Below are 14,117 nucleotides of genomic sequence, written 5' to 3'. Positions count from 1 at the left end.
CGTGTGTCCGGTCTGATGTGCTAACTTAAGATGTCTTGATAGCTTGACGATTTTGTTCGCGAGTATATTCTATTGAATCCAAACTTAAATTATCGAGGGACTTAAACAAACTTCTGGTGCTATTTTAAGATTCCTTGTCGCCGCAATTTTTTTCCCCTCCTGCCCTTGCTAACTATAACAAGCAGCGTGTAGGCCTACTTTTAAACCAATAAGAAGTGTTGGCGGGACACCACCACGAAATGTCGTCCAAATAGAGAAAGAGTGCTGCAGCTGTCGCGATGCCAGTAACGCGTTCGTTTAGAATCCATGACCACCCAGTAACGGGTAATCTAACACGTTACTACAAGTAATCAGATTAAAGTTACTTATCCAAGTCACTGCATATTTTTGTCATTTTCCTTAGTAAAAAGATTTGCTTTCTTCTTGCGTCTCTGGGAGTGACGTCACGTAGGCTATGCGTCAAGTCACGTTTTCAGCATGAGGACAACTCACATGCGTTTTCTAGCTAGAAACGTAGGAACTATTTTGAGTTTGTGTCAGCTAAAGACGATAATATTAAGGTTTGTTGTACACTCTGCTGGCGACAAAGTGTTATCTAGCTTCAAAAACACTACATCAAATTTCTACAAACATTTTCAACACGGCACAGTCAAACTTACAGAGAAAGTCCCACCGGTGTGAATGGATGGGGTACATCCATCCACAGCGATGTGACAGTGACGCAAGCGAGCGAGAAAAAGTGATTAGAATGCATACTTTTCAATCAGCCTGTCCTGACATGCCACGAACGACATCGCTCTGTCCAGCGATGTCGCCCAACCCTGAAAAACTTGCTCGCTCTGTCTCTATCTGGACAACATTTCATGCCCGTGTCCCACCCCTAACCACTTCTTATTGGTAAGGATGGTCTTGTACACTTACCACTTTGCATGCTTAGTTTTGAATCGCTTACAGGAGATACAATCCTCTATCCACAGCGACAGGCCAGTCGCGTATAGCTGTAGAGGACTTCATGACCTGAAGTAACCTCTTGCTGTCTTCTCATACGAACACAGGTTCTTTCTGATGGTGTTTTATACAGCTACCATGCACCATAAATAGTAAATATGTAAATATTTGCTCCAGTATCGATTAACTTTCATTTACCATAATCACTTTATGATAAATATATGATTATGAGCAACAGAAATTAAAGAAAAATTGTTCAAATTAATAATTTTCAGATATTGTCCAATGTTTCAAACTCACACACATTAAAATTATGTTCTGCTAAATGTATATAAGACTGCTCTGACTTCAGTCTGACAAACAGCTAGTATATTTGTTATTTAATTTTCTACCTCCATTACAAGTAAAGACCACCACAGTATTTTTCTTTTAGATATTTAATTGTTATTGAAAACACAGCCAGAACAAAACAAACAAAACAAAATAAAAAATGTACACACCCAAACTATAATACAACAAACAATAATTTTAGTTTATTTTGTTATTTACATTTCTTCTCATCTTCACTCCAATTTGCTGAGGACCCCCACCCCAGCCACCCGGCCCCCACTTTGAAAACCACTGGGCTCATGGCTACGCTATCATTGGTGAAACTGCTGACCTGAAGCCTGTTGTAGTAGACTGCCTTGTGTCAAATTAACAATTTATAAATGTACATGTAAATATAGTAAGTAGTAGCCTACAGTAAATATAGTAAGTAGTGTGTGCAAACATATACAATATTAGTGCAGTGCTCAATATTATCTAATATTTATGTGTGTGTGTGGGTGCATGTGTGTGTGTGTGTTGGTGGGGTTGAAGGTGGTCACTTCCCCCTCTCTGCAACCCATCTGTCCCTTTCAGTCGCATAAAAGGCAGACTGCTGGAACTCCATCCAGGTCATCTCCTTGACCATGCCCTGAGCCTGATACAGGGACAAGACCCTGGAAGGACAGTAGATATACTTCCCTGGCACCCGGGGAAGCTGGTGTGTGTGTGTGTGTGGGCTGTTTGGGCCCTGTTTCACTGGAAAGTGACAGAACCTGCACAGGCGGCCTGTTGGCAGCTGCACCTCTGACTTCCGCTTTGCCCTCTCATCTGCCACCTTCTTCCACTCTGCCCCCCTCTATCTCCCGCTTAAAAAAAGGAGAGGCGGCAAAATCATCAAACGGCATCCGGGGGTTTGTGAGGCCTTCACTCGCATAGGTCTTAAAAACCTTGGTGGAGCAGTACTTCACAGTTTTTGTTTGATAAAACAAATGGATTGAAGAGCCATCACCCAGATACCTCGACTTTGGCTGACCACAGGCTAAGCAGTTTCTGGTCTTCTTCTTTGGCTGCTGTTGCTGCTGCTGTGGTTGTTGCTGCTGTGGTTGCTGCTGTTGTTTTTCCAGGATCTCTGTCACAATCTTCTCCACTGTGGCCCGGCTCAGTGCCTCCTCCTGAGGGGGAGCCACAGCTGGAGGGTTCACAGTTGCAGGAGGAAGGGTTGTGACAGGCACACTGACCATATGGCTGCCTGTCGTCAAACTTTGCCACAGCTGCTGTGTCTCCAATACCTTCTCTGGGCTGGTGTTCAGAGCAGAGCTGGTATTCTTTAATTTAGCCAGATGCTTGACATATCTGGAGATATGCTGCCATGTGGTAGGATGAAGGAGGCTGTTGGGGTCGGTGCACTCCCTCTGTACCATTCCAGCATAGTCTGCATCCACCCGCTTCAGTATGTCTTTTGATCCATGGTGCGCGATCAGAAGCCCATCGATGGCAGCTCTCATTGGATCAGTCCACCGGCTGTGGTCCAGCACTTGAATAAGACCCCCTGTCTTAATGGGTCCAGTGCGGGTGGCCCGGGGAGAGGAGGAAATGGGCAGTGGTGCTACATCTGGCAGGCGTGAAAAATAAAGCATGTGATTATTATTGTGTTAAAAGTTGAATGTAAGAGGAAAAGCAATGTGATTATTTATTAAAAAACTTTCAACATCAGTTACAAATTGTAGATTTGGCAAGTGTAAAGAGTTGTATCAAATAACACTAAGATTAATAAGATTTGTTAAAGTTATTTTACATTTTGCGTGCACAAGCTACATTGTTTAAAATATTATCATGATATTAATTCCAACGAAAGTGACAAAGCCTGTTTTAAGATGTGAAGTTTTGTATGAGGGATGGTAGGTGGGCTTTAATTTGAGTGACCTGTAGTCATGGAGGCCTGAGACTTGGCTTTGACTGTGGCAGACGCTGGTGGCTGGGGAGGAGGCTGGGACTGAGACACAGCTGGAGGCTGGGAGAACTGCTGGGAGAACAACACTGGTGGAAGTGGTTCATCTCGGGCAGTGCCACTGGTGTTCTGAAATACAGAATCAAATAAAGTATTTAGTGAGTCAGTCTGTGTCAGCCAGCTAATGGCAGTGAGGAGGCAGTCTGGATTACCTGAGAGTCCGTGCTCCCCGGAGCAGCCGGGCATCGATGTGCTTCCTCCTGGGCAGAGGGTCGCTGCTGTGTCTCCATGGGAACTGAAGCTGAGGTGCTACCCTGTGTTTTATGCTTGTCCCAGTTTAAAACAACAGGGCGACAGCCTGGCTCCACATACCCCAGCCCAAATCTCTCCCCTGTGTCCCTGTTTGAGACCTGCAGAGCTGGATATCTGACCCTCCCTGTCACCTTCAAAGAGGACTGGTTGAGTTCTGCAATCAGCAGAGGGTCAAACACAGCTGGCAGCTCCACATCAGGCTGTTTCAGGTCCACCAGCCTCTGGAAGTTCCAGCGCACCACTCCAGTCATGGCCTGGGCCTGGAAAAGTTCTGCAGACACTCGGTTGCCTGTTACCCACTGGGCCTGGTGATAGTGGAAGCCCTCTTGCTGGGAGGTGCCTCTCACAGGGATCCAGATTGGTACGGCAGCCCCCTCGCCCTTGATGTAGTTGAGCTGCAAGGTGCCGCCGTACCTGTAGAGGATTCCCTCTCCCACCTCAGGGTCACTCAGGCAGCCTCTCAGGATGTGGACTCGCTGAATCCTCCACAGTTTCAACATGGAGGGCTTGAAGAGGAGCACATCATCCTGGTCCTTTGCCAGGTGGAAGTGATGCAGAACATCTTCAACTCTCTGCAGCAGTTCTCTGGGCTTCGGTATTTTGGTGCGACAGTGCTCTCTTATGTGCTGCTTCGTTGGATTTGCTGGAGAGATTCCACAGAAGCTGTATGCCGCTTTGAGCTTCTGGAGGTCACTCTGGTCCACAACAACGAAAGCAGCAGAGAGGAACTGGCAGAAGGAGCTGTAGAGAGGATGATGTTCTGACACACACTCTCTCGTAAACCGCCGCATGCAGTGGAACAGGTCTAACTTGACAGCCATGTCTCTGTTAAACCTGGTCCTTGAAGCACTGCTGTTTAGTAGAGACCCAGAGGTCGCCTCTGCCACCATGGCCTCTGTGGTCTTCCAGCAGTTTCGAATTAAAACTTGTGATGTATACCTGTCCACCCAGTGGTAGCCTGCCTTCTCCACTCCAGCAGCAGAGTACTGTCGAGCCAGACCCTCATACATGGGATGAAGAGAGCGATCACACTCCGACTGCAGCATCACCCAGGACAGGATCATCCAGTTCTCGTTCATAATGGCATAAGATGACATGGTGCCAGAGGAGAGAACAACCTTCCTGGCCACTTTGCGAGTGTGATCAGACCTCAGGACCTGACCAAAAGTCCCCTGTAGCAGCAGAGTCAGCAGCTGCTCCTGCCGCTGATATTCCTGGATCAGGCAGTCGACCAGGTAGTGTGAAGAGATGGATACTCCACACCAGCCATCAGCATCGGAGTATCCACCGAAAGGAGCAGGGGTGTCTGTCTGTCTGAGGAGCCCGGTGATGGTTTTCTGGCCGTATAATCCTGCCTCAGCGTCCGTGGTGTTCTGAACACTGAGCAGGTAGGCCAGGTGAGCTCTCTCATATTTAAGTTGGAGGACCTCTGTCAGCTGCTTTGCCATGTCCTCAGGTGATCTGCCACTACGCCTCATCTCATCCATCACAGTTTTACAGATGGCCTTCCTAAATGTGAGGAGAGCTGGCACGATGTTAGTAAATCTCCTCGGTAGCTTCTCCAGCCATTGAGGCTTGTCAGCATGCCAATACTTCCTACAAGTCTTGCAGGTGAGCCGAGAGGCCAAAATGTAGTACTGACCGCTGTGCCAATGATGACTCTTGGCCTTCCAACACCGGAAGAAACTACCTGAGGGTTGGGACATCCATGAAGACATGGCAGGACGTAATTGTTCCTCATTCTCTCCATAATTGAGTGCTCTGGCTTCCAAATGAAAAATGGATGGAGCTGAAAGTATTTTGCTGAGGGGAGCTCAGAGATGCTATCTATGAGCTCGGGCTGAGGCGGATGACGCCACAGGGACAGCATGTTCATGAGGTGGCGTACCGGACGGGAGCCTGGCCATAGCCCCAGCGCTTCCAACTAGTGTTGTCACGATACCAACATTTTGGTACCGGTATCGGTACCAACATGTTTTTCGATACTTTTCGATACTTTTCGGTACTTTTCCACATAAAAAGAGAACACAAAAAATGTCATTATTGGCTTTATTTTAATAGAAACATTTTGGACCATAAAACAGGAAATCAGTAAACAGTTACTGCTGCTGCAGGATTAACATTCCATCTATATTAATCTGAACTCTTCCTAAATTAAAAAATGTCTGTTTAAAAATGAACATCAACTTGTTTTCTTTGCATTATTTGAGGTCTGAAAACACTGCATCTTTTTTTGTTATTTTGACCAGTTGTAATTTTGGGGAGAAATTGTTATCAGTAGTTTATAGAATGAAACACAAATGTTCATGTTACTCAAACATACACCTATTGTTTCCCATATGTAGACCAAATTGATTCTGTTCCCCCCACCCCCATCAACGCAATATCGTTCCGTTAATTCATCTCTCCGTAGCACTGCTTCGCCGTGCTCACTCACAGAGAGAGAGAGAGAGAGAGAGAGAGAGAGAGAGAGAGAGAGAGAGAGAGAGACAGAGAGAGAGACAGAGAGAGCATGCAGCCCGTGGTGATCCGCGGTAAAAACAAAACTTATTAACGAGGCTGTGGCGGCCGTCTCTCTCTCGCGCGCGGCACACACACACAGACACACACACAAACACAGGCACATGGACAGGTGGCGCTGTAACGGTAATGATAAAGAGCACCTTGCTTCGTTTGTGACTCGCTCTCTCGCTCCTCGCGGCTCAAATTACAATGCGGCGACTTCACGCGGCGACGTCACCGCTGCTGGCGGCGCAGAATGAAAGTACCGGTCCCATCTAAGCGCAGTATGGTACCGTTTTAAATGCGTTAGTACCCCGGTACCAATCTAGTACCGGTATACCGTGCAACCCTACTTCCAACTCAGACTTCATCCATAATTTCTGCTGTTGAGAGCAGTTCCACTGTGCAACATCCTGATCATACCCAGAGACAGAGGCTGCGGGCTGGTGTGGAGTATGTGAGGGATCTGAGGCTGCAGGTTGTTTGACAGGTGGGGCTGGACATGGCAGAGCTGTAAAACACATGCACAATATGCTACAAAAAACACTAAATACACATTGAAAAAAGACAGCTCCACATCAATGACAAACAATAAAACAGAAATGCTGAAGAAAGAAATACCTTCAACAAGGACTGTGTCTTCTTTCTCTTCCACAAAGGCAACATTCTGCGATGATGCATCTAGGGTGGTGAGATATAAACCAGAGAGGCAAGTGAAATAAAGACATCACAGTAATGAACATTACTTACATATTTTTTCTCACAACACTTAAGAAAATTAAATATCTACCTTCAGGAAGAGATGGGGCTGCTGTTATCCCTGGCTCCACAGAAGAATGGTGGGAGACAGGCTTTCCGTGTGCTTTGAAAACCAAAGAGTAAAAAACAAACAAATCAGAAAGCAAATATTACCATTACATAACATTACTTAGCACATGAGTTCTGGTGATAATGCAATCTGGATAAATCAGAATGTAACTGATGTTTATGTACAGTATGCTGGTAGCATAACAGGGCTACTAATGTGAAAATACTTTGTCTCATACTTTGTCTCTCCACATCGGGCACTTGCTCCTGTATCCCAAGCTGTGTGGCGATGGCAAGCAGCTGAGGGGGGACAGGCAACGGGGCCTTCACTGTGGCTACGGGATAAATAGAGTTTTAAAATGAAGCATAATACATTTGGAAAAGTATAAAAGATGGATAAAAGTGAGATGTAAGTAAATTAATAAATACCTTTCACAGAAGAAATGGTCACAGTGGGGTCCTCAGGCTCAGCAGGTCTGGAAACAGTAGCTGTTGGATTTGCGCTATGATGTGCTGTTGAAAAAAAAATCAGTGTCATTTTCCCCACACATTTGAATTTGATATACTTCATGCATCTGTCTTTACCTGTTGTCTCTGTGGTTAAGTAGTACAGGATGAAAATACCCTGTTTTTAATTTTTATGAGAGCAACTACATATTTGAAATAGAAAAACAGGTCCTTAACCTCTTTGAAATAGGTAAAGACAGACACATTATCTATATAAAGTAAAAACACCAGCTGTCAATCAAAGATGTGGCATGTTAACCAATATCTAACCTAGTTTTTCTAGGTCACCATGGTATTTCACATGCCAAATCCTTGAACATCTAAAATGCATGCAAAAAAGGAAAACACTTACCACTTAACCGCACTAACTCCGACCAAATTAAGTGTATGGGCATCACAAGGGACCCATTCAGCAAGTGGGTTTACGTTTCTTATCCGTCACTGAACGCCTTTATACAGGCCAGACATGTGGCTTGCATTGTCACAGTATTGACCACCGCAGTTGTCAACATTAATGCCCAATTCGCCCAAAACAGAGAGAATGGCATTAGCAATGGATTCCCCCGTGTGACTGGTTATTTGCAAGAATTTCACGAAGCGTTCCTGTATAGGCTAGTTCCTAATGGAGACACATAATAAATGTGAGCTGATCTGTGTGGGATATGTCTGGTGTAGAAAATATTGGAAAATATTTGGCTATTTGAATCTCATTTTTAATTTCAAACAGAACCTGTTCCCCCATTAAGTGAACAAACTCATCACAGATTGTTGTCGAAAGATAGGATGGTGTCCCTCTTCCTGCATTCCCATAACGCGCTATGTGCTCTCTTAAGAATGGGTTGAACTGACTGATTAATTCTAAGCATGTAATTGTCATTATTGCGTGAGCAAAATGTGTGTGTCCCCTCTAAAGGCAAGCCCGCGCTCAGAAAGAAATTTCACAGTGGCTACAACTTTTTAACACCTTGGTCCAATATTGGCACTCAGCCTCAAACTGTTGCCGTAGTCCAAAGTCAATTTGTCCTTTCTCTGAGGTTTTGTTAATCCACATGACCATATTCTTTTGTTAATCCATATGACCATATTCCTCCGAGCATTCATGCTCAAGAACATGCTCTCTGGCGTGTTTCCAGTCGTTAAAACCACAGCTGGGAAACTTTGAGGCATTATAATTTTTCCCAAATAAACGGCAAACAAAGCAAAATACACATCCTTTGGACGGTGAGTACAGTAGCCAATCGCTGGGCACAGTTTCACCATTGACAAGTTTTCGGTGGATGGAGCAGGGCCACAGGGTGGAGGGGCTGCTGGGTGGAGCAGGACTGCTGGATGGAGCCCAGCCCAGAGGGAACAGCAGCTGAGGTAGAGGGGCAGTCAGGTGGAAGTGGTGATGGTGAAGGAGAAGTATCCAGTTATGGTCCTCATTTCCTCTCCAGACCTCCCTGATGTTACAATCTTGTAGTTTGCTCTCCAGCTTTTTCTTGCAGACTCTCTTTGCTTAATCGTCCTAATGAATACCGGGTCACCAATCTTAAAAGCCTCCTTATTTAGGAAGCTTTTGATGTTGCTTGTGAGCCACGGTTTATTGATAGTGAAACATCAAACTGTCCTGACCGGCATCACCAAAACCCTGCAGAAGTTCACATGGTCAGTGACACCGCATTTCCACTATGTGGTACCGACTCGACTCGACTCTGCCTTTTTACGTTTCCATTACGTAAAAGTACCTGGAATCTGATAACTTGAGCTGTGTCTCTGCCTGTCACACAGTCTAACAACAGGCAGAAGTCACTCCTTCCATGTTTTTTTTTGTCTTCCTTAAGCATGTTGATCCTCGTGAGTATAGTAGACAGTATCAATGTGTACCTGACACAACTGACCTTATTATTCTTGGTGTGCGTTAATGAATTTGGCTGTCAGAAGCAGAAAGAGAACAGAAGTTCATTTTCCATACTGTTGTGGTTATCACATTTACCTCAATTGCGAAAGGTCCCTGGTTCAAAAGTGGCAACCAACACAACTTTATCAAACAAGCTACAGTAAGGTCACTGTAGATCGTTGACTGCATCTGGCCACCAAGAAATCTGTCAGCGAGCATGGGCACACATAGAAGCTCTCAATTCTTGACAAATTCTGCCTTAAAATCTGTGTTACTAGAGTAAAGAGTCATAGTGTGTTGTGTTTTCACAATAAAGAATTTTACACCTATCTATTGCTTAATTCGTGCCACACAGGTAATGTTCCAGGCCAAGACAGTGATATAAGTTGTGAGCCTGAGTTTGAGAAGTATATTTAAACTAAATCTCACCGAGTAAAACCTAAGCAGGTAAAATCACCATGATAACTTCTGAGGTTACAGGTGTTTTAAATGAGATTATTACTAACATCTGGGATTTTATAGTTTATTACCTACTTTACTCTCAAAGACTGAAAAAAAGGGGAAAAAATTATGGATTTGGACATGAACCTGTCTTCCAATGCAAAATCAATGGCATCACAGACAGAATAGGCCGGGTTAAATCACAGCATTCATAATAAGGGTTGGTGAATTTTGGAGGCGGGCTTTATGCTGCCCACCTAATCATTAATAAGAAACAATACTGGTGTAGTCTGTTATATTTTTCCATTGGACAAACATTTTTCCCTTAAAGGGATAGTTCACCCAAAATTCAAATTTCACTCATTATCTACTCACCCTCATGTCGACTAAGGGCTGGGAGAAGTTTCAGAACCATCTGTGCCTTCTCGGAGTTACAGGGGGGCTCCATGCAGCACTGCATGTCCATATGTTGCGAATGGGGCTCACTTTTCTTTGTCCAAAAAGACTACCAAAAAACCTCCAAATACCTCCACACAGATCGTCTGTAATGTCCCTCTTGTATTGAAGCCCCAACATGAGGAATTATTCCAAAAAAAATTAAATAAGTCTATATTTTAAGCTTGTCCTTAGTCGACATGAGGGTGAATGAGTGAAATTTGAATTTTGGGTGAACTATCCCTTTAAGTTTGGATTGAAAGGGCAAGAAGGACGTTTGGGTGGGCTGAGCCGACCCCTGCCCATTCCTACCGCCAGCCCTGTTTTACATGCAGTTTTCTGCCTTTTACTTATTGACATAGGACTTTATTCTCTCAAAGTGTCTTGGCTTCCCTCACCACTGATATAATTTGTCTTCTAACAAATATAAATCTCTCTACACATGCAAATTCTTTTTCACATGCTCTAACTAGAATTTAGATAGACAGATAGAGAGATACTTTTGACATGGACCCAGTAAAGACTAAATATCAGAGTAGTACATACAGATACTTTATTTACGCAAGAGGGGAAAAATTTACAAACACTGAGATTCCTCAGCATGATGCACTGACAGCAGACACATCTGGATTAGTGGTCAGGTGTTGCCTTGGGGCGGTTGTCAATAAGCTCCTTGTCAGGGGTCTCCACCTGGAACCAGGGGCCATCTCCCTTGTTCCTCATCTGACGACGCACCTCCAGCTGTGTAATCCTGTTAACGACAAAAAAACACTCATTGAAGCCACTTACACAATGAATACATCCATCTAAAGGCCAGTTGAATGAAAAGGACTGAGACTTGTTGCTGATTATTGTTTGATTTTATTTTCTGATCACAGTTTGCAGCTGTCTGGTGTTATCTGGTGCATGCGTTTAATGAGTAATATTGGTTTATATTCCCTCTTGTACAAAACAAACATCTTTGTCATGTAACAAACAAGTGATTCAGTAACAGAAAGTCTTCTTAACACAAATTGTTTAACATTTTTAACTTGAAATGATAACCACAATCTTATGACTAGACGAATGGCTATTGCTGCTATGCTAATGATCACAGACAGAACTTGACGGAGATCTGCCAACACATGTTAACTTGGCCAGATGTCTGGGCAGTACAGTGGTGCAGTGTCATGCATTAAGGTACAGTAATGCAGCATTATGCAACTCTGTTCAGTGGTTGGTTGTTGATGTGCTATTCTTCCTGGCATTTTCACTGACATTGCACTGAGGAAATACATATGTGTTTTCTTGTTGCTCAAAATAAATGTGAGTGTGTGTCGCAGCTGAAGTTTCAGCAGATCCTGCTGGTCTTCACACATGACAGAACAACGCACTAGCAATAACACTCACCTCATGTCTGCCTTTTCTTTCTCTGTTTGGATTGCTGCCATCATCTTTTCATAGTCCTTCACTGGGGAATCACAAAAGTTTCGTGCAATCCACCTAGTGATGGGGTGCTGCAATGATAGAAAATGATCATTATATGACAATATTTGTAAACTAGAAAACAAATGATACAATTGTTCTTATTCAGTTCCACAAAATAACAAAATAAATAATAAAATAAATATCAGCACTCATAAGTCTGTGCCAGCACAACATCACACTTACTGTTTAGGGTCTGAGTTTTGGAGACAACAGTCTGATAAAATATTCACAGCCGTTTTAAAGGTTGGTATTGTAAAGGCAATATGATGGTAAGGATGATTATGCTCTAAGCCCATTCAGAAAATTGTTGCTGAGCAGTGACAGAAATCCATCTACAAGAGTTAATCAAAGAGAGAAAAGACACACACCTTGTAGTACTCCCAGTGCTCAGGTTCGTATCCCTCAGGAGTTTCAGCCAGCTCTGCCTCACCTTAACATTAAAATCACAGTCAAGGTCAATACCAGATGTTTCAGCTGATTCAAATTAAGTACTAAATCACACACAAAAAACTCAGTAAAACAAAAGAATATGCCTGCACTTACCGATGAAGACATTCACACTGGTGACAATGATAGCCACAGGAATGCCAGTCAGCAGGACGTAATATTGCTGAGAACAAACAAGAAAAAAAAAGTTAAGTTGTCTGCCACTGAAGCTCAAACCAAGAAAAAAATAATGCCTGGATTTTATTACCTTGTGACCTTAGGCTCATAATTAATTGCTACTCCCAAATTTTCCCCACTTTGTGTTTAATCCTTGCATTACTCACTACTTTATCATGTAATGTTCATTGTCAAAGTGTGTAGGATTATTTTATTGCCGAGCTCAGCTCACTGCACGTTCCTCAATGTAAACACTTATTTGTAAAGATCGTAACGTGAGATGATATCCACCACTCACCAATAAGCGCAGAAACCGTCTGTCGTAGTAGTCAGTAGGTTTGATGATAAACATTTTCTTTCCATGGCCCCAACGGACGATTGCTGTAGAACAGGACAGAGGATGCTGTGATGAGGAGGTACTTATCAATCAGTATACTCACTATAGTAGCATGCTGGTGCAAAATGAGACTCAACAGCACAGAAGTCTATCGATTCATATTTTGTCATGTTGATTTCATGTTTCCTGACTTCCTCAGTTTAATGTCAGTCTTCTCAGCTCGTACAGCTGTGGTATGAAACAACCAAAACCAGTGCCTCACATCCACATTACTGTTGATCAGTTCTTAGGTTGTTACTGCTAATAAATCGGGTGTATATCTAATTTACTTTTCATTAGAATAAATCTTACAACCGTCTTCTGATATAAACGCTTTTAAATCCTATGATAAAAAGTATACATATTCCTCTTTTCTCTCGGCCACAGAAGATGACAGACATGAAATATATTCATTCAGACAGACAACCAGTGTTTTGTACTTCAACTTTGACATAGTGTTATTTATAAGATAAGACTTTATCATTAAAACCTTGGCAGACAATCGTGTCACTGTATAAGGAAAAGAAAGTGAGTTAGACAGACCTGGGTGCAGGCAGCCATCTGTAACTATAATGTTATTGCGTTTTACTTTGTGTTGACAGCTGAGCTAATGTTACCAGCTAGCTCATGTTAGCAAGCTAACCAGCCCCGGCGCAAGGTCACAGGACGAGACGGACACGTTTACGGTCAAACTGGTCACTTTTTAAACAACCATCGCGTCTCTTACCTTTATCTGCCCGTGGGACGGCTCGGGTGAGTAAATTTGCCGCAGTGTTTCCAGACTTTAGAGGACTCAGTCTGGCTGCAAATGCAGCTGCAGACCTGAGTACACTCATGCCCACCATGGTGACTGTGGGCAGACAGCGGAGGCGCTCGGACTGTGAACACGAAGCGTCAATGAAGGAGTGAAGCCCGAACCGCCATCTTTAATGAGGGCAGAGGAAGACGACACTGAAGTTAGTTTCAGGTTGGATACAAAACGGTCTCAACCCCTTTTATCAATAAACTCTATTTTCTAATATTTCCAGGTTCGTTTGAATCATTTAACTGCCCCCCCTCCCCACAAACCCCCTTTACCTACACAGAAGCTGAAGTCTTTTTTTAAAACAGATTCCCAAACGTGAATCGAAACGGAAGCGAGCTTCATAGTTGTCAGGCTGCTTTTAGATTAACGTTAACGACATGAAACCTAAATACGCTGCAAATTATTCAGGTAAAGATAATAATAATAATAAAAAATATGCATTTGTTGAAATGAAAAAGAAAAAATATATACGTAAATAAATAAGAGAGAAATGCATGATGGGTATTGTGGGATGGACTAAGGCAAAGATGGCGGCGTCGAAAAAACAAACGATGTCCGCACAACTGCTATAATCGAGCTCCCAAGAATTTATTATAAGGACAACGTTTCGACCACTTGGGTCTTCATCAGGTCATCTGATGTGTAGGGGGGTGGGGCACATAAATAGGGGGAGGATGCCAGTAATTAGTATCACCTGTTGCCCTCCCAGCATAATCAAAGTAATTACATCAACACATGTTTACATAACAATCCATATACAGGTCACTGTTCAAAATAT

The 14,117-nt window shown here is 43.4% G+C and overlaps 1 protein-coding gene across 1 annotated transcript; it reads right to left on the bottom strand.

Moving 5' to 3' along the window:
• Window positions 1–10,624: 10,624 nt before the first annotated feature.
• ndufb5 (NADH:ubiquinone oxidoreductase subunit B5) lies at window positions 10,625–13,420 on the bottom strand. The gene is made up of 6 exons (XM_083969710.1): window positions 13,262–13,420; window positions 12,457–12,539; window positions 12,099–12,165; window positions 11,924–11,985; window positions 11,478–11,584; window positions 10,625–10,839 (listed from the first exon to the last, which is right to left on the bottom strand). The coding sequence occupies exons 1-6, from the start codon at window positions 13,377–13,379 to the stop codon at window positions 10,719–10,721; spliced, it is 558 nt and encodes a 185-aa protein (XP_083825836.1). The 5' UTR covers window positions 13,380–13,420; the 3' UTR covers window positions 10,625–10,718.
• Window positions 13,421–14,117: the final 697 nt, after the last annotated feature.

The sequence above is a fragment of the Trachurus trachurus genome (genome assembly GCF_905171665.1).
Source record: "Trachurus trachurus genome assembly, chromosome: 4".
NCBI lineage: Eukaryota > Metazoa > Chordata > Actinopteri > Carangiformes > Carangidae > Trachurus > Trachurus trachurus.
Note: the sequence above shows the minus strand (reverse complement) of the source record. Positions and strands in the feature narration are given on the sequence as shown.